The sequence below is a fragment of the Dipodomys ordii genome, unplaced genomic scaffold (assembly GCF_000151885.1).
Source record: "Dipodomys ordii isolate 6190 unplaced genomic scaffold, Dord_2.0 Scaffold33, whole genome shotgun sequence".
Classification (NCBI taxonomy): Eukaryota; Metazoa; Chordata; class Mammalia; order Rodentia; family Heteromyidae; genus Dipodomys; species Dipodomys ordii.
The window spans coordinates 5,281,031-5,306,136 of record NW_012267249.1 but is presented as its reverse complement, the minus strand read 5'-3'; the positions used below and the strand labels follow the sequence as shown (position 1 = coordinate 5,306,136).

The 25,106-nt window shown below is 41.1% G+C and overlaps 1 protein-coding gene across 2 annotated transcripts in view; it reads right to left on the bottom strand.

Annotated features, from left to right (window-relative positions):
- The window catches only part of St3gal3 (ST3 beta-galactoside alpha-2,3-sialyltransferase 3), a 191,333-nt gene that overhangs the window by 108,427 nt on the left and 57,800 nt on the right, over positions 1–25,106 (bottom strand). Inside the window, exon 3 of one of the 2 annotated variants that reach the window (XM_013017021.1) lies at positions 9,728–9,775. The exons of the other annotated variant lie outside the window; for it this stretch is intronic. Within the exon in view, the coding sequence (XP_012872475.1) occupies positions 9,728–9,775 (48 nt within the window). The remainder of the gene's footprint in view (positions 1–9,727; positions 9,776–25,106) is intronic. 2 annotated transcript variants of the gene reach the window in all.

The window sequence follows — 25,106 nt, the reverse complement described above, 5'->3', positions numbered from 1 at the left end:
AGCTACCAAAAAACAGAGCTGGGAACATGGCTCAGCAGTATAGCATCTTCCTAGAAGTGTGTGGTCCTAAATTCAAATCCCAGTACTGTGGGTGGGTGGTAGGAGTAAGGGGGGAAGACTTCAGGGAGCCTGTCAGCTGTCTGCCCCTTCTGCTACATGAGGACACAGAGAAGAGATCATCCATGATTTATGGGTCTTCACCAGACACTTAATCTCCTGGCACCCTGATCTTGGCCTTGCTAGCCTTTAGAATTATAAGTAATAAATTTCTGTCATTTGTAACTTGTACAGCCTAAGATATTTCTGCTATAGTAAGCTGAACAGACTAAGTTGTTCACCAAGCAATTACCAAACAAAATAAGAGTCCTCCTCCCCAGGCAAAAATAACATTTTCTTCTCACTTGTAAGAACAGCACATGTCCAATTTAAAAATTCAAATTAAAAAAACACAAAAAATTAAGTAGAAACTATTTGAAATTTCCATTACCTGCAGCTAACTGCTAGAAACATTTTGGCAACTATTTTACCTGAAATATCTTTCTATAAATATGTATGTAAATGCATATATATGATTTTACTTCACACATGGCCTCATAATATACTTGCTGTGTGTTTTGGGTTTGTTCACACAATATTGTGGACATATTACATGTCAATAACAATGACCACATAATTCCACTGCATGATCTAACATTACTTGTTTATCCTTAAATATTCATTAAGTGATGAATACTTTTGTTTCTCATGAATACTTGTTCCTCATCTTCTACTTTTCATTCAAATATTTACTAAGCACTTATTATGTGTCAGGAACTATTCTACCATGAAAAACAAGGCCCTGGGCCAAATGAAGCCTACATTCTACTAGGAAAGACTGGTGGAATGTAAGTAAACAAGAAGATGGTTTCAAAGGGTGAGGGCTAAGAACAAATAAAGATAAGAGTTTTTCAGAAGGTAGGACAGCAGGATAATAGACTGTTTTGGATAAAGTGGTTTAGGAAGGCCTTTCTGGGGGGATGAGTGTGGAATGAGACTGTAGGAGAGTCCTGTAGTTCAGGAGGAAAGAGCAATATAGATAAAGAAACAGCAAGCAAAAAAGCTCTGAAACAGGGCTTGGCATCTTGAGGGAATAGCAGAATACCAATGTGGCTTGAGAGCAGTGGGAAGAAGTGGACTTCATAACTATGGAGATAAACAGGGAGTACAGCCTTAGTGCTACAGTTGGGACTTTATTCCATGTATACTATAAGGCCACTGAAGAGATTTCAGTAGTAATAAACATGACCTGTTTCTAGGACATTATTTTAGCTACAATAAGAAGGGATTTCTCATGAGCCCAGCCCAGTTAGAAGGCGTTTACCAGTCCAGGAGAAAAAAATGGTACTTGGACAGTGAGTGCTAGAAAGAAGTGGCTGGACAGGGTCACATTCTGAAGGTAGAAAACGGAACAGTGAAGGTGACTCCTACATTTGTGGTTTTAAGAGTTTAGACAGACAGGAAAAGAACAAAGGAAAAGGACATAGAACCTATACACATTAAATTTGATGCATATATAATTATTTTTGGTTTTGAAAGTTATTGTGCATTTTTAACATTGTTTTTCAGTTGTTCTTTGATAAGATATAAGAACACAATTAACTTTTGGGTTTTGTACTTATATCCTAATTATTTTGCCCAACTCAGTTATTAGTTGTTAGTTTGTTGTAGATTTCCTGGGATTATATATTTGACAATCATGTCATCTATGAAGGATGAGTTTAATTTCTTCTTTCCTAATCAGTACACTCCTTTTCATTCCTTTTTTGACTTCACTGTCTGGACTTTCAGTTCCTGATGTTAGGGCAGAGCAGTCTTCACCAAAAAGTGAAGATGTTTGCTAGAGGTTTGTCTAGATGTACTGAATCAGGTTTGAAGAAGTTCCTGAGTTTGCTGAGAAGTTTTGTTTTGTTTTGTTTTTTTGGGTCCGGTTGTGGGGCCTGAACTCTGGGCCTGGGTGCTGTCCCTCAGCTCTTCAGCTCAAGGCTAGCGCTCTACCACTTGAGCCACCATGCCACTTATGGCTTTTTTCTTTTTGCTTATGTGGTGCTGAGGAATCGAACCCAGGGCCTCAGGCATGCAAGGCAAACACTCTACCACTGAGCCACCTTCCCAGCCCCTGCTGAGAAGTTTTATCATGGATATTGAATTTTGTGAAATTTTCTTTTATCCTCAATTAATATAACAATGTCTTTTTATCTTAGACTATTAACAAGATGGATTAGATTGGCTGATTTGGTGGGGGTATGTGTGTGGGATTGGGAACTGAGATTGAACCCTCAGCCTCACGTAAGCCTAAGCAAGTACTTTACCACTGCCCTGCATCCCCAGCGCCCCTCCCCGCTTTTTGTCATCATAGTCATCAGGCTTAAACGCAGGGCCAGGACACTGTCCCTGAGCTTTATCACTCAACTGGAGATAAAAGTCTCATGGACTTTCCTGCCTGGGCTGGCTTTGAACTATGACCCTCAGATCTCAGCCTCCTGAGTAGCTAGGATTACAGGTGTGAGCCACTGGTGTCTTGCTCTGACTGATTTTTAAGTGTTGAACTGGCCTTCCATCTCCAGACTAACCTACACTTGGATTGCACTGTTTTTCTTCTTCTAGATCTCTTAGGGCAAACATTTAGGTTTGTCCCACAAGTCCCTGAAGCTCTGTTCAACTTCTAAAATATTTTTCACCTGTTGGACAAATTGGGTTGTTTCTATTGCTTTATTTTTAAATATACTGATTTTTTATGTCATCTTGTATTTAGTGCATTTAAAAAATACATTTTTGCCAAGATTTTTCTATCTTGTTAATTTCAACAGTGTTTGCCTTTACTTTTAGGAACACGTTTACAATAAAGTCTTGTTGGATTATTCCAACATCCGTGCCATTTTACCAACTATTGTCTTTGCCATGAAAGTTGAGATTTTTCTGGTTCTTTGTAAAATGGTAAATTTTGGCTTATATCCTAAATATTTTGAATATCATGTTATGAAACTATTATGTCTTGAAATAAATTCTTTAAAAGCCCTACATTTTGTTTAAATGCAGTGGAGGGTGTTATTTTTGTTTCAGCAGACAATTGAACAGGTTAGGTTCAGGCAGCAAGTTAGAACCAGCCCTTGGTGGGCTGTGGCTTCAATGTCAGCTCCACTTTCAATGCCAATTCAGATGTGTCCTCACTGTGCGCCTCCCAGTGTCCAGGCTGGGACTTGAGAAGTGGTTTGTCCCTTGGATCACTTCTCTCAGTTTTTGGGGTTGCTTTCTTTGAGTATCTCCTCCCTCCCTGTTTTCTCCCGTGTGCTTTCTTGGGCCTCCCGTCTTGGTCTTGGCCAGAAAGCTGGGCCTACAGTCAATACATTCTGCTATGAATTTCCTAATCAGAGGCCAAGTAGTAGGAACCAGAGAGAGAAAAAAGCAATCAAACTACTCCATCCTTTTGGGACAACAACCCTCAGAAGAGGGCTCTTGGTTTTAAGCCTCTAAGACCTTACTGCCACTGCTGTCACTGCCACCAACACTGTGGGGCCACTGGGGACTGCACATGAGGAAACAGAAAGGGATTAATAAAAAATCTGTGAGTTTTCCCCCTCCATCTGAGACTTAGGATTCCTTTTCTCACTCAGAACCATAACTAGAGATTTTTGTTGTACCGTGCTGTTCACCACGTGTTGGGCTAAGTCCTGAATTCAGATTATAGAATACTGGAGGAAAACTGGGAAATACACTGCCAGTTTGGTAACATATTGAATTCTGGTTTTCTTCCCAATCTGTCTGCTACTATTTATGCTATGCTTCAGAGTCTTCAAATAGCTCCAGAGTGTATTCTGTCCAGTTTGTTAGCTGCACTCAGTGACCAAGACAGTGTGCATAAACTCACTCTATCTTATCTAAAACTGGTATCTTTTTTCCTACTTTTAATTGGCCACACTAACAGAAAGAAAGCAAAGTAGGGCTCAAGTCCAAAGTTATCTTGCTGAAGTTCTAAAATGTCTTTGGCAATGTGCTACCCCCAATGTACAAAGCAGCTGCTATGAGGACTCCACCCAGCTCTTCCTCCTATGACTCCAGCCAGGACTGATCAGAGCATGAGATAGCAAAACTACTAGCAAATGCTTATTGGAGAAAGAATAAGGCAGAACTGAGAATAAGGTAAACTGAGACACAATTCTGATTTAAAGCTGACTTTGAATCAACACTCCACTGAGAGCCATATCCCATGGTCCATAGCTATTTGCATATTAAACCTAGTACGTGTGTGTGTGTGTGTGTGTGTGTGTGTGTGTGTGTGTGTATACACAGAGGTTTGAACACAGCTAGGCAGGCACTAAGAGTTGAGCACTATCTCCAGAACTTTTTGTTTCACTTATTTTACAGGTGAGATTTTATGTTTGCCTACTGCCATCCTCAGACTGTGTTCCCCTTATCTACTGCCTGCTGCATAGCAAGGATCACAGGTATGGACCAACAACCTCACCTTGTTTGTTGAGGGTCTCACTAACTAATTACCTGAGCTGGGCTCAAACTGTGATCCTTCTGATCTCTACTTCCCAAGTAGCTGGGATTATAGGTATGACCACTGTACCTGTCCTCTAAGAGAAAAAAAAAGGCTAAGGATCAAGAACTAAAGATTAATGAGAATAGAAAAGGCAAGAATTGCCAGGTGCTGGTGGCTCACATCTATAATCCTAGCTACACAGGAAGCTAAGATCTGAGGGTCTCCGTTCAAAACCAGCCCAGACAGGAAAGTCTGTGAGACTCTTATCTCCAATTAACCACCAGAAAACCAGAAGTGGCGCTGTGGCTCAAGTGGTAGAGTGCTCTTGAGCTGAAGAGCTGAGGGACAGTGCCCAGGCCCAGAGTTAAAGCCCCAACACTGATGAGGGGGAAAAGGAAAGAACAAGTGAAAACTATTTAGATAAGAATACAGACTTGAGCTAGAGTATCTAAATCCAAATACTGATTCTGCCATTTGCTTGCTGTTTGATCTTGGACAAGTTACTTTATTTATTATAACTTATATATATATATATATATATATATATATATATATTTAGTGATATAACTTACAGTTATATATATGCATATATATATAACTTTATTTATGTCAATTCCTTAAACTGAAAATTGGGGATTATAAGTGTCTATCTCAAAAGTTTGAGATTAAATTAGTACATGTAAAAATATGGAAAACCCTGTCTGACACATAATAATGTTCCCCTCCTTTTTTCCAGGCAACCCTTACCTAGGGTGCTGCTTCTTGACCCTTTTGTACATAGGAACATTTTATGCCATGTCTGACAACTCAAGATATGCCCTGTGTATAAGTAAAAAAAAAAAAAAGAAAGAAAAATAAATAAATAAATAAAAAGAAAAGTACACAAAAACCTAAAATGAGCCAGGCATTAGTAGCTCATGCCTGTAATTCTAGCTGTTTAGGAAGCTGAGATCTGGAGGACGACAGCTCAAGGGTAATCCAGATAGAAAAGTACACCAAGGGCTGGGAAAGTGGCTCAGTGGTAGAGCGCTTGCCTTGCATGCTCGAGGCCCTGGGTTCGATTCCTCAGCACCATATAAGCAAAAAGAAAAAAGCCAGAAGTGGCGCTGTGGCTCAAGTGGTAGAGCGCTAATCTTGAGCTGAAGAGCTGAGGGAACAGCGCCCAGGCCCAGAGCTCAGGCCCCACGACCGGACCCCCCCCCCCAAAAAAAAAGAAAAGTACACCAAGACTCCATTTCCAAAATAACCAGCAAAGAGCAGAACCTGAGGTATGACTCAAGTATTAGAACACGAGCAAGCACAAGGCCCTGAGTTCAAACCCCAGTACTACCAAAAAACAACAACAACAACAAACTCAAACCCACAAGTGTACAGTTTAGAAGAAAAGCCTTAGTAATTTCACTCACATCACTAGAAAGAAGACACCAACTTTCTAGAAGCTCCCATGTGCCCATCTCTTAACACATCCCTTGAATACTGCCATCCCAGTGATTATGGAATTCAGTTCCTTGCTTTTGTTTTAACACTGAATTGTGCTCTAAACAAATGTTTTTTTTTTGTTGTTGTTGTTGGCTTTTTGGGTCCGGTCGTGGGGCCTGAACTCTGGGCCTAGGCACTGTCCCTCAGCTCTTCAGCTCAAGGCTAGCGCTCTACCACTTGAGTCACAGTGCCACTTCCGGCTTTTTTCTTTTTGCTTATGTGGTGCTGAGGAATCGAACCCAGGGCCTCACGCATGCAAGGCAAGTGTTCTACCACTGAACCACCTTCCCAGCCCCTAAACAAATGTGTTTTTTTTTTGTCGGTCGTGGGGCTTGAACTCTTGGCCTGGGCGCTGTCCCTCAGCTCTTCAGCTCAAGGCGAGCGCTCTACCACTTGAGCTACAGCGCCACTTCCGGTTTTCTGGTGGTTAGGAGTCTCACGGTCTCTCCTGCCCGGGCTGGCTTTGAACCGAGATCTTCAGATCTCAGCCTCCTGAGTAGCTAGGATTACAGGCGTGAGCCACCAGGGCCCGGCCTAAACAAATGTTTTAATTTTACTTGTTTTTGAATTTTATAGAAGTAGAAAACCAAAATATATTGTTTTATCTGATTTCTTTAACGTAACATGTCTTTAAAATTCATAAAAGTTTCTGCATCTATGTGTGTTGGCTAATTTTACTATTCTAATTGAATATAAGAGTTTGAATATTCACTTTAGGTATGTGGATTGCTTTTGGCAATATGAACAATACACTTATTCTGAAACATGCATCTTGCACACATATCCTGATACAGATATATGTGTGTGTACTGTGTGTGCATGTTTGAGTGTGTGTGTATGTGTATTCTATAGGAAAGATACCTAAGGGAGAAACTGTGAGGTCATAGATCATATATTTTTTTCAAATTAGCTAGATACTATCATCAATTCTTCCAAAGTAGCTGTACCAATTTTCCCTTTAGCCAGAAGAATTTCCACTAGATCATATCTTTATTCACACTAGACTGTTAAAACCTTACAAGTTTTGCTGCGCAAGAGATATGTAGTGATAGTTCACTGAGTTTCTAGTTTACATTTCTACAAGTACTAATACAATTGAACACCTTAATATATGTTTATTGGCCATATGGGTTTCTTCTTTCATGAAATGCCTGTTCAAGTCTTTTCCTCATTTCTGTGTTTCTAAGCTATTTCTTTATTCCTATTGATTTTTGTAGTTCTTTGTTCTGGAATAAAGACCTTTGTCTAGGCTGGGTGCTGGTGGCTCATGCTTGTAATCTTAGCTACATAGGAGGCAGAGATCTGAAGACACATGGTTCAAAGCCAGCCTGGGCAGGAAAGTCCATGAGAATTTATCTCCAATTAACCCCCAGAAAACTAGAAGCAGTGCTGTGGTAGAGTGCTAGCCTTGAGTGAAAAAAGCTCAAGGGCAGTGCTCAGGCCCTGAGTTCAAGCCCCATGCCAAAACAAACAAACAAAAAAACCCAACAAAACCTTTGTCAACCATGTTATAAATATCTTTTTTTCATTCTCAATACAGTCTTTTGGTTAAGAGAAGTGGTTAACATTTGGGGGTGGCAGTGCTGGGACTAGAACCCAGGGCTTTGCACATACCAGGCCAGTGCTTAGCTACTGAGCTACATTTCCAGCTCTTGTTTTTTTGGGACAAGAGTCTTGCTACATAGCCCAGGGTAGTCTCAAATTGAGGCATGGCAATTTTAATGTAGTATTTTTTCCCTTTGGAAATTTATTCAGCTTTTTTTAGAGATGAATGGATACAGGCTCTAAACTTGTACTGGGGACTTCTGGCAGTAGTATCACTACCTGTCAGTGTAGGGATTTCATAAGGAAAGGTGATAAGGGAGTTTCATCACAAATCCATGGTTTCATATGAAAAACCCAAGCTATCTGAGAATCTGTTTCCTTACAAATAATGTTTGGGGGCTGGGAAGGTGGTTCAGTGGTGGAGTGCTTGCCTTGCATGCATGAGGCCCTGGGTTTGATTGCTCAGCACCACATAAGCAGAAAAAACTGGAAGTGGCACTGTGGATCAAGTGGTAGAGCGCAAGCCTTGAGCTGAAAGGCTGAGGAACAGCGCCCAGGCCCAGAGTTCAAGCCCCATAACCAAAAAAAAAAAAAAAAAAGAGATTTCACAGGCAAAATGATTGTCCCTATTTCTATTTTTCTGGCAACAAATCAATGAACATATGAGCATAAAAGATGTATGAGCCATATTGGTATGTTCTAATTTAATGTAGCAAAATTAATCTTTTCCTATATCAAATAGATACAACTATTGTGTTTGTTTTTTTTAAGACATCTTCCTGTCTGTCTACTCTATCTGGAAGTGCCTTTTTGCAGCAGCATTTTGGTGGAGGTACCTCAAGAACCTCCACCAGGTGTGAGATAACAGCATAAGGAGAGAGTATGAGTTCTAGAGTCACATGGAGCTGAATAGCCTTAATAGGTTATTGCACATCTTTGGGCATAAGTTTCTTTAATATAACCAAAGGTGTAAAAGCTTTGAATCATGAGGAGTAATTGTCTGGTGCATTAAGTTCCCAGCACAAGGTACAAATTGTTGGTGCAAAGTGGCCATAACCATATTCTCTGAATATAGTTTTTCTTTCTTCTTGTTTACTCTACCACAACTGTCTGAACTTCATGGTGGGTGTGTGGTTGTGTATGTGCGCGTGCACACGTGCATGCACAGACTCATATCCACTAAACACACAGGCCTAATGTATAATGATGCCTTTCCCCATACGAAATCATTCTAAGCTCCAACAGAGAAAGCAGCCTGAGGAGTAAAAGCAGCCACTCTCCTTGCTTACTGCCAGCATTTACTGAATTATGGGGCAAGAGGATTGCCCCAAACTGGAAAAGCCATCTTCCCTGGCCTGGTGAGTCTGGGTTCAAAGGGTGATGTACCTGTCTGTGTGCCCTACACTGTAAACACAGCAAAAGGAGGGGAACGTGTTGCTTGCCTGCATCTGTTACAAGTGTACAGTCAAGAGTGGTACTCCTCTCCTGGGGAAGGTCAGTACTTATGCCCATGGAGGATGTGTGTAACAACATTCCACAGAATGGTGGCCTGGAGGTATGGCTCAAGTGCAAGAGAGCCTGTCTAGCAAGCACAAGGCCCTGAATTCAAAACCCAGTTTTGCCAAATAAACAAAACTGCAATATAAAACAAAACAAAAACACACGTGTATGTTCTCAGGAAACTAAAAGAGCCTAGCCCTCTGTGGGAGAGTCCTGATGCTTATTATGCCCAGGCTATGGAGTCTCTCGATACCCTCTGCCCCACTTTCTGAGGTGACTGAGGTGGGACATGAGCACAGAAAACAGACATCCTTTCATATGAATCTGGACTGCTTTGTTGCCATGTATCACAGCATACGTTGTTGTTGTTGTGTTGTGTTTTGAGATAGAGTCTTGTTAACTTTGCTCAGGATGACTTTAAACCCTTGATCTTCCTGCTTCCATTTCCCCAGTAACAGATGTATACCACTATGCCCAGCCAATCAGTACATACTTTCAAAGCAACTGAGAAAATGCTCTGAAACATGTATCCCTGTGAAGCCCTAGGAAACCTTTTTGAGACTTTCCCACAACTTTGACATAGTCCTTTGCCCTCCCCGCATACTTTTACCTCATCAGATTCACTACACATATTGCCAATATTGGGAGCTGAAAAGATGATAGAGGGGGAAAAATTGGTACCTGAGCCTAGAGTTTGTCCAGCGGAGTCAAAGGAAAGAACCACTGAATCTGTAACACAAGAGGACAAGTTCATTTCTTTCTCCTTTCGGTAACACAACAAGCTCTTGCTGGCTCTACCCAAACTGCCCAGGGAAGAGTCAGGTAAGATGGAACTTAATGAAGGCCCAGGCCCACCCATCCAGTGAGCTAACAGGTCCTGCCACCCACCATCCCTTGCCTCCTGACAATCAGAAAAACATCTCAAGAGAGTGGTAAACTTTTGTTCTCTAGAGGTGTTTCTGAAAGATTAGGGGGAAAAATCTTTGCCTTTTCTCAATTAAAACAAAGCAAAGGGGCTGGGAAGGTGGCCTTGCATGCATGAGGCTCTGGGTTCAATTCCTCAGCACCATATAAGCAGAAAAAGCCAGAAGTGGCGCTGTGGCTCAAGTGGTAGAGCGCTAGCCTTGAGCTGAAGAGCTGAGGGACAGCGCTCAGGCCCAGAGTTCAGGCTCCATGACCGGACCCCCAAAAAAAGCTGATATGGAGCTCAAAGTGGTAGGGCACTAGTCTTGAGCACAAAATCTCAGAACCAGTGCCCAGGCCCTGAGTTCAAGTCTCAAAAAAAAATAAATAAATAAAACAAAGCAAAATAAAACGTCCTTTCTGCATCAGGTTAAAGGCAGTGACATTTCTTCTTTGTTCCATTTTTCTACTTCCATATTCAATTTTTTGTAACTTTTTTCTTCCAAAAAGACTGAGTGGGCTATAAGAATTCACAATGCATGTAAAATCAAAGAAAGGAAAAGTAGCATATAATGGGGAAATGTTAATGCAAAAACACATGCCATTAGGACATTTACAAACACTGAAGTTTTAATCAAGGAGAGTAGAGCTCCCAAACAGCCAGAGCAAAAAAGGAGAAACGAACAGTTTCAAAACTCAGTGCTTACAATGTATGCATTCGTTCTTCTATTCATTCAAATGTTCAGGAAATACTTATTGGGCATCTACTATGTATAAGATACTATAGTACAGCTTTGAAATATGGCAGCAAACATAAAAACCTTGGTCTCTACCCTCATGGATCTCCCTGCCATCAATCTAGGAAAAAGAAGTTATCAAAGGATAAATTATTTAACTAGAAACTAAATATGGAGTTGGCCAACTAAGTTGGCTTCTCTGACTTGGACTAGAAGCTAAAGGGTAAATGAGGGCCACAAATACCAGGAATGGAATAGGCATTCCAGGAAGAGAGAAAGCCACATGTAGAGACCTGAAGAGGGACCAGACATTTCAGAACAACTCAAAGACCAAATGTCCAAACCAACACTACAATGATCAGAGAAAACTTTCTCTGTATAAGTCTGTATCTTCAAGTTAGTCTCCCTCCCTCCCTTCTTCCGTTTTCCCTCCTTCTCTCTCTCCCCCCTTATGTCTGAACTCAAGAGCTTTACATTTACTAGGCAGGTATTCTACCACTTGAGCCACACTCAGAGTCCTTTTTCAGTTAGGATCTCATGTTTGTCCCTGGAACCAGCCTCAGACCATGACTCTCCTACCTCTGCCTCTGTAGCTAATATTATAGGGATACTTCCCTACATCTGTATATCTGGCTTGTTTATGAGATAGTTTCACTGACTTTTTTTTTTTTTTTTGCCTGAGCTGGTCTTGAATTTTGTTCCTTCTGTCTCTGCCTCCCTGTAATCTTCCTAGGATTATAGGCATGTGCCACCATGCTTAATTTCTACTGAGTAGTTATGATTCTTATAAAGCTATTAAACTAGTCAATCCAAAGTGATGACATAAAACTAATACATAGCTCAAAAATTATAATTATAAGAGGCACCAAAATAACCCAGACCCATAAGGAAGCAGATTCAAAAGACTCACTCATTACAAAGCAGTGTCAGCTAGATATTTGTAAGGTTAGCATCTACAGCCAAATTCACCCCAGCATTGTCCTTTAAATCTGTTTGTATATTATTTTCTCTAATTGCAATCGGAAATTCAACACAATAGTTGTCATAACTGTAAATAGCATCTGTTCTCAGGGCTAGACTACAAGCTCCATAAAAGCAGACACAACATCTATTTTATTCACTGCTATGCTACCAGCCAACACCTGACACTTAGTAATTATTTGCTGAATCACAGTGCCCAGAGAAATAAATGGACCAGAAATCACAGGCAATTCTTCATAACTACATTTCCTCACAACCATACGTTTACTAAGAAACCAGGTGGCAGAGAGCCGGGGGATATGGTTTCTGCTTAGGAACTGGAGACAAATATTCTGAATTAACCAGTTAAGGGCAGATTCACATGCATTGAAACCTACAGGTTTCTTGAAACCTGTAGAAAAGACAGAGTTGCCATTGTTTTACAAAAATGTGAGGCACAATTAGGACCAGATGGTTGAACATCCTGGCTCATATAAGCAAAGTCTCCTTTATCAACATTTCTTACTTGTCTCATCTCTTCCTTTTAAAGAGATTTAAGGTATAATTTACATACCTCAAAATTCACTCATTTAAAATTCACAAATCATCCAGAGTTGATCCCAGGTCCCACCTCTAGCCACACTAAGTTCCTTCCTGGCTCTATCATTTACTTTTCTAAACATCTGCCTATCCTTTTTTGCTGTGCTGGCCCTGATAACCCCTAACCACACACATCCCAGCCTCCAATTTAGTTTATTTCCATCTGTCCTTTTATTGATTTTTCTAAAAAGTATACTGGACTGTGTAATTGATTAAAACCCTTTCATACCCTTGAAATATTAAAGTATGTTAATGAAAAATAATATGACTCATTAAAGCCCTTCTGTAACCTTGTCATATGAATGTATGCTAATAAAAAAATAAAATAACCTTCCCTGACCTGCTGTAGCCTGTTAGGCAAAGCTCTGTTAGGCAAAGTTCTTTACCTGTTTTTCCCACATCTGATACCTTAATATGCCTCATGTTCCAGACATACCAAACTGCTTGTATTTCCTAGAGATGTGTATCCTCATGTTTTTAGTCACAGACATGCATAAAGACTTCTCCCACTTTTCTATTAAGACTCCTCCTCCAGCCAGTCACTGGTGGTTCACATCTGTTATCCTAGCTACTCAGGGGGCTAAGATCTGAGGATCATGGTTCAAAGCCAGCCCTGTTAAGAAAATCCATGAGAATCCTATCTCCAGTTAACCACCAGCAAACCAGAAGTGGAGCTAAATGGTTCAAAGTGGTAGAGAACCAGTCTTGAGCAAAAAAGCTCAGAGATATTGCCCAGGCCCTGAGTTCAAGCTCCAGACCAAAAGGGGGTGAGGGGAAAGACTCTTCCTTCTCCTCTTTTTCTCCTTCTCCTTTCAGCAGAATTGGGGTTTGAACTCGGAGCCTTGTGCTTGCTAGGCAGGTGCTGCTCTATTTGAATCATACTCTTACTTTTTGATTATTTTTGAGATAGTCACCATTTATACCCAGGCCAACCAGGACCTTGATCCTCCTATTTACATTTCCTGGAGACCTAGAATGATAGGAATGTACCACAGTACCTAGTTTTTATTGGTTTCATGACTTTTTTGCCTAGCCTTGAATGGTGAGCCTCCAAGTAGCTAAGTGTGAGCCATTGTACCCAGCAATATCTGCTCTTCTTGATGCCTTCTCTGATCAATTCTGTTCTCTATCTTCTTTAGACCCACAATGCACTTCTATAATTAAATTTTTAGACTGCATAATAGATCTGTGATTTCTCTTTTTCTTTCATTAGCTGCAAGTTTCCTGAGGACAAGAATTATTTCTTCATTTTAAGTCCTTTGATGCCTAGCTTGGTGACTAACACACAAAAATGGCAATGTGTTGATTAAGCTAAGGAGTGAACTGCTAAATGTCTTTGATTTAAAGACAATATTATTGCCAGGCTCCAGTAGCTCACACCTGTAATCCTAGCTATTCAGGAGGCTGAGATCTGAGGACTAGAGTTCAAAACCAGCCTGGGCAGAAAGTCCATGAGACTCTTAATTCCAATTAGCCACCAGAAAACTGGAAGTAGCGCTGCAGCTCAAGCGGTAGAATGCTCACCTTGAGCTGAAGAGCTTAGGGACAACACCTAGGCCCAGAATTCAAGACCCACGACCAAAAAAAAAAAAAAAAGAAAAAGAAAAGAAAAAGATGGTATTATTGGGAAACTGGTGGAGAGCAAAAGAAGGGATGACATTGTCCAAAAAGAAATGTGCTCACGGGGTTGGGAAGGTGGCTCAGCGGTAGAGTGCTTGCCTTGCATGCATGAGGCCCTGGGTTCAATTCCTCAGCACCACATAAGCAAAAAGAAAAAAGCTGGAAGTAGCGCTGTGGCTCAAGTGGTAGAGCGCTAGCCTTGAGCTGAAGAGCTGAGGGACAGCGCCCAGGCCCAGAGTTTAGGCGCCACAACCGGACCCAAAAAAAAAAAAAAAGAAATGTGCTCATTACCTGACTTTTAAAATTGTAACTCCTGGGCTGGGAAGGTGGCTCAGTGGTAGAGCGCTTGCCTTGTATGTGTGAGGCCCTAGGTTCGATTCCTCAGCACCACATAAGCAAAAAGAAAAAAGCCGGAAGTGGCGCTGTGGCTCAAGTGGCAGAGCGCTAGCCTTGAGCTGAAGAGCTGAGGGACAGTGCCCAGGCCCAGAGTTCAGGCCCCATGACTGGACCGCCCCCCCCAAAAAAAAAGCACCCCACAAAAGTACAATAAAAAAATAACCATCAAAAAACTTTTCAGTAATGTAAAAAAAGAAGTAAGTTAAAGTTAACTGAAAGTCTGGTGCTTACTGAAGACTAAAAATGACTAAATGTTAATTAACTAGTTATGTCAGGGTGGATAAAATTATAGCTTATGTTTATTCTTAGTATTTTTGTAAGAATTCTACAATAAATACACATTATTTTTATCCTAGAGAGAAGCTAAGCAGAAAAAGGGAGAAGCTCACTAATAGTCCCAGACACTTGGAAGGCTTTGGTGGGAGGACTGCTTGAGTCTTTTAAGTTCAAGGCCAGTCTGAGCAACACGGTGAAAGTTAGCCTCAAAATAAATAAAGTTAATTAATTAAAAAATAACTTTCTAGCGTGGTGCTGGTAGCTCACTTTTATAACTCTAGCTACTAAGGAGGCTGAAACCTAGAGGATTATGGTTCAGGGTCTGCTTGGGCAGAGAAGTTCACTAGACTCTATACACAAAATAACTAGCATAGCCTGGCTCACACCTATAATCCTAGCTACTCAGGAAGCTGATATCTGAGGATTGCAGTTCAAAGCCAGCCCCGGCAGGAAAATCCATGAGACTCTTATCTCCAGTAAACTACCAAAAAACCGTAAGTGGCACTGTGGCTCAACTGGTAGAGCACTCATCTTGAGTTGAAGAGCCAAGGGACAGTGTCCAGGCCCAGAGTTCAAAGCCTCACAACCAACCAAACCAAACCAAACAACAACAACAAAAAACCAGCATAAGGGGGCTGGGAAGGTGGCTCAGTGGTAGAGCGCTTGCTTTGCATGCTCAAGGCCCTGGGTTCGATTCCTCAGCACCACATAAGAAAAAAGAAAAAAGCCGGAAGTGGCGCTGTGGCTCAAGTGGTAGAGCGCTAGCCTTGAGCTGAAGAGCTGAGGGACAGCGCCCAGGCCCAGAGTTCAGGCGCCACGACCGGACCTCCCCCCCCCCCAAAAAAAAAAAAACAGCATAAGGCAAGGCTGGAGGTATTATTCAAGTGGTACTACTGAACATGAGGCTCTGAGTTCAAACCCTAGTACCAAAAAATTAGCAACAACAAAAAATATTCCTAATTCAGCTCTAAAATTTTAACCTCTAATTCACTAGTACCTATGCCAAAGGATCTCCTTCATTATTTATTGTATGTTCTGAAAGGCTGCCCATCTTTTTAGTTAGAAGTCATCTTTCTAATTTATCCCTACTATATCAGTCTCTCAATAGAATTTTGCCTTTCCTTTTCTTCTGCCTTCTTTCCTTCAAATATTATCAAGTGCCTGTGATATGCCAGGCCCTATGCCAGATATAGAGATAATGAGCCCAGTAAGGGGTAGTCTTTGCCTTCCAACCAAGGAAGACAGAAAAGTTAGTAGATGTTTAAGATAAAGTATGATAAGGGTACTCAGGATGGAAGCACCAGGAAGCAGCAGTCTTACTTGGAATAATGATCAGAGCCTTGGCAAACATTATCTTCAATGGTAATGCAATGAACTTAAGAGCATAGGCCTTTAATACTCAGATAACGCAAGTGAGAGGGTTCATATTTCTGGAGGAAGAAATATGTAAGATGAGATTAATTTTTGCTTTGAGGATTAAAGGTACAGACTTCATAAACAGTTTGGCTAGTCTTTATTTGTGTTTATTCTAAAGAATGTAAGATTATTTTACTTGTAAAACATTTCACAACTAATAGAGAAACTTTGGATTCAATAAATTGAGAAGTTTGCTTTGAAAGAAACAGAGCACGAATATCCAGACTCTTTTCTCTCCAGCTAACAAATACGCTATTTTTATTTCAAGCATCCCAGTTTCCAGCTGTTCTGGCTCCCAGGCCAGAGGCAGCCATGTGGTATGTTGCAAAAGTGACCAAATGGCATTAGACCAAACTACAACGTAGCCTTGTTCAATGAAGAAATCTAGAATTTACTGGAAATTTTTTTATTATGGTCAGATGTTTCCTGTGTCTGGTTTACGAAACCACATACAAAGAATGTAATGGAGTAAAGAGAATGGGGCTCAGTCTTCTTAGCCATATTGGAGAGAGGTTTCTAAAGCACCAAGTATGCAGTGAATGAATTGCATTTTGGTGTAGTGTCTGTCAAGTATGCATTCAACATATCTACCATGTAGAAGCCACTGGACTTGTAAGGACTGTACTGTGGGAGATTGCTTGGCTCAAGGAAGGCAATCCATATATTGACTACCCATTTGTGAGGTAGACAGGCCTGTCTTTTGGAACACAGAGTGAAGGAAGAATTAGGAGACATGGCTGGGGAAAGACTGGAGGAGCATGGACCAGGCTGGGTGCTGGGCTCTGGGGCCTGTCAGTGACAAGTATCAGAGTTAAAATCACAACCCTTGCCAGGTGCTGGTGCCTCACATGTGTAATCCTAGCAACTCAGGAGGTTGAGATCTGAGGATTGCAGTTTAAAGCCAGCCCCCAAAGGAAAGTCCAAGAGATTTTTTTTTGGGAGGGGGGGGTCCAGTCGTGGGCCTGAACTCTGGGCCTGGGCGCTGTTCTACCACTTGAGCCACAGTGCCACTTCCGGCTTTTTTTTTCTGCTTATGTGGTGCTGAGGAATTGAACCCAGGGCCTCATGCATGCAAGGCAAGTGCTCTACCACTGAGCCACCTTTCCAGCCCCTCCAAGAGATTCTTATCTCCAATTAACCACCAGGAAACCTGAAGTAGAGCTGTGGCTCAAAGTGGTAGAGCACTAGCATTCAGCGAGATCAGGGATAATGCCAGGCCGAGTTCAAGCACTATGACTAACAACAACAACAACAACAAAAACCACAACTCTGCTATTGAAGGTAATGAGATACTCAAAAAGCTGCTTTAGATTCAGAATGTTCTCCCAGTATCTCTGGCAACCAGCCACCTATGAGGCCTTGGAGTTAGGTTTCTCTTCAGTCTCCATGAAACCTGTTCTAGAACCGGAAATCTTTTCTTGTCTTTTGATACCTTGGAGGTTTCTACAGCCGAGGGAGCTCCCCTCTCCTTCCAGGCCTCATGCTTTAATGTCCAGGGGCTTCTTCTGCATTCTTAATGGCGTGTAAGAGTTTACTTGTCACCAATCACAGCATATAGGGTCTGAACTGAGAAGTAGAGGACCTCCTGGGGCACAGGTTTAATCTAAGCTGTGTTCTCCAATGTAGCTTTACTTAAAATTGAAGGCCCTCAGCTTTGGGAGATTACTGATTTGTTAGCAGAACTAGTATTTTACTGATCTTGTCTCTCTTTTGGTTTCTTTACCATCTAGATGTTGAAGGGGATCTAACTGCTAGTGCTAGTCCTTCAGTTTCTTCTGTCTCCCAACCTTAATCCCAAAGAAATGAAATGTGAGTAAACAAGATTCCTGAAGATGTAGAGATGGAAAAGGTTTGATGAGAAGAAGTGAGAGGAAGTGAGAATTGATGGCAAGTAGGGTTTTCAAACATAGTGGAAGAGATAAAGAGTTGATGTCTGAAAGATAGAGTGTAACATTAGTAGATCAATTTCTCTGCAATAGCCCAGTTCTAAGGACTCAGTTATGAATGAGAAATTGGAAGCTGCTGAGACAGTGGACTTGTTTTAAGAACTTTCTCCTTGGAGAAACTTTATTAATTTGAAGTTGAATTAATTAATTCTAAATATATTCTACAGAGCCTTTACTAACTCAAGAGACTGAAAAGATTAGGTATGGTCCCTGAAACCAAAGTATATGAATTATCAGAAGTATCATAGAGAGACAAAACATGGTATTACAAACTTCTAGAGTTGCTGCAGGAATTCTGATGCAAAGGAGGAGCATCTGATGGGAGACATGGGAAAACATGGATGATGGACTATGTGAGCTGCCATGGGTGACAGGCTGCACTGGTAGAGTGAGAGCAGCTAAGCAAAGGCACTGAAGCATGGGAAGTGAAGGGTGTATGGTTTCAGGAAGTAAGATCATACCTAATTAATATATTTAGGGCTTCTTTCAGAAAGTAAAAGTGCATGTGACTGAAAGAGAACCAGTCAATACAATGACTAGACTTTCAACAGTTTTGACACATCAAAACTATTTTTAAAAAGTGAGTCATGATGAAATTAAGGGAAAAAACTGCTATGTCATACCAGAAGACAAAAAGTACCTGGCTTAGGATCAGGACAGGACACTCACCCTGGGGCATCAGCATCCACAGGGATACCAGGAAGTTTGGGAGCTGATGGCACTCTACTAACTGCTGCACATCAAGGGTGGGGAGTGGCACTGTGCACACATCCTGTATGTGCAATAGAAGCAGGCACATGCTAAAACAAAGCAAAATGCTAGAAACAAGGTGTGGAGCTTCAGGGGCATGGGAAAGTTCTGTACAGCTTCCCCAGGAAGAGGAAAGAAGCTGATGAAAAAAAAAAGCCAACATTTTTTATTTGGGCCCAGCAAAAATAGAAAGCCAGTGTCAGTGTCGTAGTGAGTTGCAAATGAAAGAGAACCCAGACTGATCTGAGAGGCAGATGGACAAAGTTCAGGGCAGGGATTAGAGGATCTTTACACAGCACAAAAGATTAAAGAACTAAGGTTGCTGTTAAAAAGACAAAATCGGGGTACATTGGGAGGGCAGGAAAGTCAGTAAAGGCCATTGAAGGAGCAGAAAGAGCAAAAGTCCAGCAACCCTGAAAAGGTCAAAGGCAACGACCTGGCTCATGGCATGATACAGCAGGCCACCACAGTACTAAATTAGGCTCTGCCACTCTTTTCTACTGTATGACTTTGGGTCTTGCTTCCTTAAATATTAAAAAGGGTAGTATAAGTCCAAAATCTTTTCTTTAAACCCTGAAACTTTAAAAAAAAATGTTGAGATTTTAGAAAACCTTTATTGGCAGGTATGGTGGTGCATGCCTATAATTATTCTCAGCACTTGAGAGGCTGAGGTGGGGGGTGGAGGGGGATCATGAGTTCAAGGCCAGCCTGGGCTATATAGTGAGATCCTACCAGAGAGAGAGGTGGGGGCGAGAAGCTATATACTGCACAAAGCATACATTGTGTCATACCCCACTCCCATGTGGCATAAGATAGCATCCCAGTTAAATAGCAACATTTATGCCACAAGATGAATTTTTACACTGTGACTACAGCAGAACCCTGGTACCCATGGGCATATGGTTTCAATGAGACTGCCACTGAGGAAAACCTGTGAACGCTCAGGATGCAGAGCTTAGAACTATAAAATGACTCAAAGTTACCTGTATCTTTCACTCAGTAGGTCTGAGCATCCATAATTTGAAGAGGAAAGTGAATGACTACCAATTATGTTTGAACATATGAAGGGGAGAGTTATACACCTGGGGAGAGGTTAGCATTGAATTAGTGATAAACACATTAAAAAATTAACCTCTCTATGTCACCTTTATAGTAACAGTAAAAATTAAGAAAAAAAGAAACTATGCAAAGCAAGCCGGGTGCTGGTGGCTCACACCTGTAATCCTAGCTACTCAGTAGGCTGAGTGAGATCTGAGGATCAAGGTTCAAACCCTGGGCAGAAAAGTTCATGAGACTCTTATCTCCAATTAACCCCCAGAAGTGGCACTGTGGCTCAAAGTGTAGAGTGCTGGCCTTGAGCAAAAGAGCTCAGAGACAGTACCTAGCTCTGAGTTCAAGCCCCACAACCAACCAAAAACAAACAAACAAAAAAAAACTATGCAAAGCAAAAATGCAAGACTTTTAGTTCGGAGATGTAGATACAGTGCTTATACACATGAAAAAAAGAAAGCAAGAAGCTAGACTTTTATTGATTTTGGGGAGAAAATACAGTGAAAACCAGTAACTATGTTGTCTATGAGCAGCATATTCATAGTCATGATAGACAGATTGCATATACTGCTCTAACAATGCTAAGAGACTAGGAGATGGAATGCTTGTTTGTGGTGGAGGGGGGATAAGTATGAGGGAGTCCCCAATTGTAAAACTCAATACATTAAACTCAAAATAGAAAAAGCACAAACTGAAATATAAACTTGTTATTTAGAGTTGGGTTTTTCTGTTTTGTGCTGTTCCTGGAGCTTGAACTCAGAGATGGAGGGCTATCCTTGAGCTTTTCCTCAAGTATAGTGTTCTACCACTTGAATCACAGCTCCATTTCTAGCTTTTTGGTAATTAATTGGAGATACAGTCTCATGGACTTTCCTGTCCAGGTTGGCTTTGAACCATGATCCTCAGATCATGAGCCTCCTGAGTAGCTAGAATTACAGGTGTGAGCCAACAGTGCTCAGCCCAATCTAATTTTTAGATCCTAAGTCAAATGTGGTTTCCAAAAAGATGCTATGCAAAGTCTCAGTTATTTAAATATAATTATTTTTTTTTTGCCAGTCCTGGGGCTTGAACTCAGAGCCTGGGCACTGTCCCTGAGCTTCTTTAGCTTAAGGCTAGCACTCTACCACTGAAGTCACAGCACCATTTCTGGATTTTTCTGTGTTTGTGGTACTGAGGAATAGAACCCAGGGCTCCATGCATGCTAGGCAAGAATTCTACCACTAAGTCACATTCCCAGCCTCCTAAATGTAACAATTTCCATAACAATTTTATAACACATAGGAGAGGAAAAAGTCTAATTTATGTTTTCTAAAACAGCCAATCTTGGCAGTAGATATATTTCAGCACTCATTTGAAATATATTCATAGCTTTCATTCATATGTCAATAAAGGAGCATGTTTACTGCCCAAAGAAGAAAAGAGGATGGACAAAATCAGAGAGAGAGAGAGAATATAAATTTGGCAAGTATAACTGGAGGAGTGAAAAGTCCATCAATTTAGGTAAGGAATGTAAAGATGGTAGGTTTTCTTATTTTGAAAAAATGCAGCTGCAAAAAAAATAGCCAGAGACCAGATTATGAAAGGCTCTGTATGTCACAAGAGGAAGTTCTGGATTTTTCTTGCTACAGATCACCTCAGGGCTTTTCTTCCAGCTCAAGGACTGACCCTTGTTGGATTAATATTCCATGCACTTGACAAATGACTGGTAAGCAGAAGGAATTCAGGAACTGCTTGCTAAACTGAATAATCTTCTCTCCCTTAAAAGCAATGCAAAGCAAGGCAAGATTATGTCAGATGCTGTTTCTAATATTGACAATCAACAACTGTTCAAGTAATTTTCATCCCTATTCTCATTCCAAAGTAGCTGAGTTTCCACCTCCCCCTCATTAGATGAACAGAATATACTCTTATATCATCACCTTCGTCACCAATCCCACCTCAACAAGCCATAAGGTCGCACCTCACTTCTGTACCAAAATTTTCTGAATCAGTTCTGTTTTAGTTATTACAAGCAGAAGCTAAGAATCTGAGCTGTTCACTGCTCACAGTAACAGGTCTTTCTTCTCTCTCCTCATTCTGTCTCTATCTTGCTAAACTCTATAATAGAGGGTATCCTGCCTGCATGATTCCTCAAAATATGCTTCTCAGACCTCAACATATTTCCACTTTAAAAACTTTTCACGATATGCTTTCATGTTATTAGTTTAAATTATTATTTTTTGTGCTAATACTGTGGCTTGAACTCAGAGTCTGGGTGCTGTCCCTGAGCTTTTTTTGCTCAAGGCTGTCATTCTACCATTTGAGCCACAGCTCCACTTTTGGCTTTTTAGTGGCTAACATAAGAGTCTCACAAACTTTCCTGTCTGGGCTGACTTCACATTGTGATCCTCAGAGCTCAGCCTCCTAAGTAACTAGGATTACAGGCATGAGCCACCAGAACCCAGCTATTTTAAATTATTTATTTTCTGTGATGAAAAGTTAAAAGTTTCAGTCCCAGGGCTGGGAATGTGGCTTAGTGGTAGAGTGCTTGCTGAGCATGCATGAAGCCCTAGGTTCCATTCCTCAGTACCACATAAACAGAAAAAGCTGGAAGTGATGCTATGGCTCAAGTGGTAGAGTGCTAGCCTTGAGCAAAAGAAGCTCAGGGACAGTGCCCAGGGCCTGAGTTCAAGCCCCAGGACTGGCAAAAATTAAAAACATTAAAAAGTTTCAGTCCCAAATTGACATGGAGTTTAATCAGTATAATTGTGTTTTTATTTTTTTATCTATAAAATTAGGGAAAAAAACACGTCCAATTTTATTCACTTCAAAGACTTGCTGTATGGATACAAATGAGAGAAAACTTAAAAAGAGAAGTACTATATGAAATACAATAACCTTCTAACATCTCAAAACAAGCATGAACTAGTATTTAACAATGAGAATGAAATTATGCAAATATAGTTTATTCCTTTCTTCTCATGCAGTTTCCCTAATGACTAATTAGATGAGTTTGCAAGACAGCAAGGGAAATACAGGGAAGTATGTGTAAGCCTCATTCGAGAGCCTTCAGGGTAGGAACTAAATAAACGTTAGGATTTTGCTTTCCCTTTCCACTTCACTCATTACCAGACAATATATTTAATAAATGTTTGCTGACCAAAAGAAATAAACACACAATCCCAAGGCATAACTTCTCCCTAAAACTCATGACCTCTCTCCACTCTATTACTTTCTTGGTTGGATTCTGATCTTGCTGCCTTGTCTCAGTGTACCTGGCAGAGTACCTAGCTCAGTGCTGGAAGATTTGTTACTGAAGCCATCTCCAGTGTTACCATCTGAGCCTAGAGGGTTAACTTACTTTTTTGTACTAAAAGTGTAGTGTCTGGCAACATCCTTGTTTTGCTTCTGGTCATGAAGGGAAAACCTTCAGAATTTCATCCATAGGTGGTCGACTTGAATTAACCAGCTTTGGCTGGTTATTTTAGAGATGGAGTCTTACAGACTTTTTTTGCCTGGGCTGGCTTTGAACTTTAGTCTTCTAGATTTTTTTTGGGGGGGGTCCAGTCATGGGGCCTGAACTCTGGGCCTGGGCACTGTCCCTCAGCTCTTCAGCTCAAGGCTAGAGCTCTATCACTTGAGCCACAGCGCCACTTCCGACTTTTTTCTTTTTGCTTATGTGGCGTTGAGGAATCGAACCCAGGGCCTCATGCATGCAAGGCAAGCGCTCTACCACTGAGCCACCTTCCCAGCCCAATCTTAACCTGTGAGCTCCTGCTTGCTTAAATTTTATAGACAGATTTCCTTTTTCATATTAGAGCTCTTCTCTAGTACTAGTTGGCAATGCAGTTCCAACATAAGTGAATGCTGAATTTTATTACTTTTTCTGTATCTACCAAAACAATGTTTTTCTTTCAGATTGCTAAAATTGATTTAGCCTATTAATGTGACTAATGACAATGATAGATTTCTTTCATGAATTAACCATGTAAATTCTTAGTATAAAAATTATATTATCGAGGGCTGGGATGTAGCTCAGTGGCAAAGCGCTTGCCTAGCACGTGCAACATCCTGGGTTCGATCCCCAGTACCAAAAAAGAAAGGACAAAAAAAAAATATTATATTATCAAGCCAGGCTCTGGTGGCTCACACCTATAATCCCAGCTACTCAGGAGACTGAGATCTATCTAAGGATTGTGGTTTGAAGCCAGCCTGGGCAGGAAAATCCGTGAGACTCTTATTCCCAACAAACCACTCGGAAAAAACTAGAAGGTGCACTGTGGCTCAAGTGTAAAGTGTTAGCCTTGAGTACAAAGAGGTGCAGGGACAGTGCCTAGGCCCAGAGCTCAAGCCACAGGACCTGGGGAGGGGGAGAATTATATTGCAGTACCTTTTGTATAAGTTATAGAATTTTCTAGAACTGTGTTCAAGATTTTTTTCCCTTTCTTCTTCCCTCCTTTCCTTCCTTTTCTTTCTTTCATTTTATTTTTTTTGCCAGTCCTGGGGCTTGAACTCAGGGCCTGGGCACTGTCCCTGAGCTTCTTTTGCTCAAGGCTAGTGCTCTATCACTTGAGCCACAGCACCATTTCTGGCTTTTTCTGTTTATGTGGTACTGAGGAATTGAACCCAGGGCTTCATGCATGCGAGTCTACCATTAAGCCACCTTCCCAGCCCCTATCCTCTTTATCTTTCAAAAGTATGCAGTTTCTATGGAGTCCCTTTGCTCATTCCTGACCCAACTGCTCTTTCTCTCCTCTGGCATTCATCCTGCCAGAGAGTTCTCAGTTTTATTAATCTTTTTTTTTCTTTGGTTGTGGGGCCTGAACTCTGGGCCTGGGCACTGTCCCTCAGCTCTTCAGCTCAAGGCTAGCACACTACCACTTGAGCCACAGTGCCTCTTCCAGCTTTTTCTGCTTATGGGGGGCTGAGGAATCGAACTCAGGGCATACATGCAAGGTAAGCATTCTACCACTGAGCCACCTTCCCAGCCCCTTTTGTTAATCTTTTGAAAGAAACATTCTTTAAAATTTATTGATCCTCTATATAGTTTGTTTGCTTTCACCAAATTGTTATCTTTTTGTTTTCCATCTTTGGAACTAATGTGCGATATATTCATTTCCTAACTTCTTGAAAATATTTAAATGGCTGATTTTGAGCTTTTTTTTTTTTACAATATATGTACTTATCTATAAATTTTTCTTTAATCTTAGTATAAGCTTTACATAAATTTTGACAGTATCTTCAATATCATTCAGTTCAAAATATTTTCTGATTTACATGATTTTTTTCCTTTGGCCCAAGGATTATGTATAAATTTATTTACTAATTACTAAACACACAGAGAGGGGCTGGGAAGGTGGCTCAGTGGTAGAGCGCCAGCCTTGAGCTGAAGAGCTGAGGGATAGCGCCCAGGCCCAGAGTTCAGGA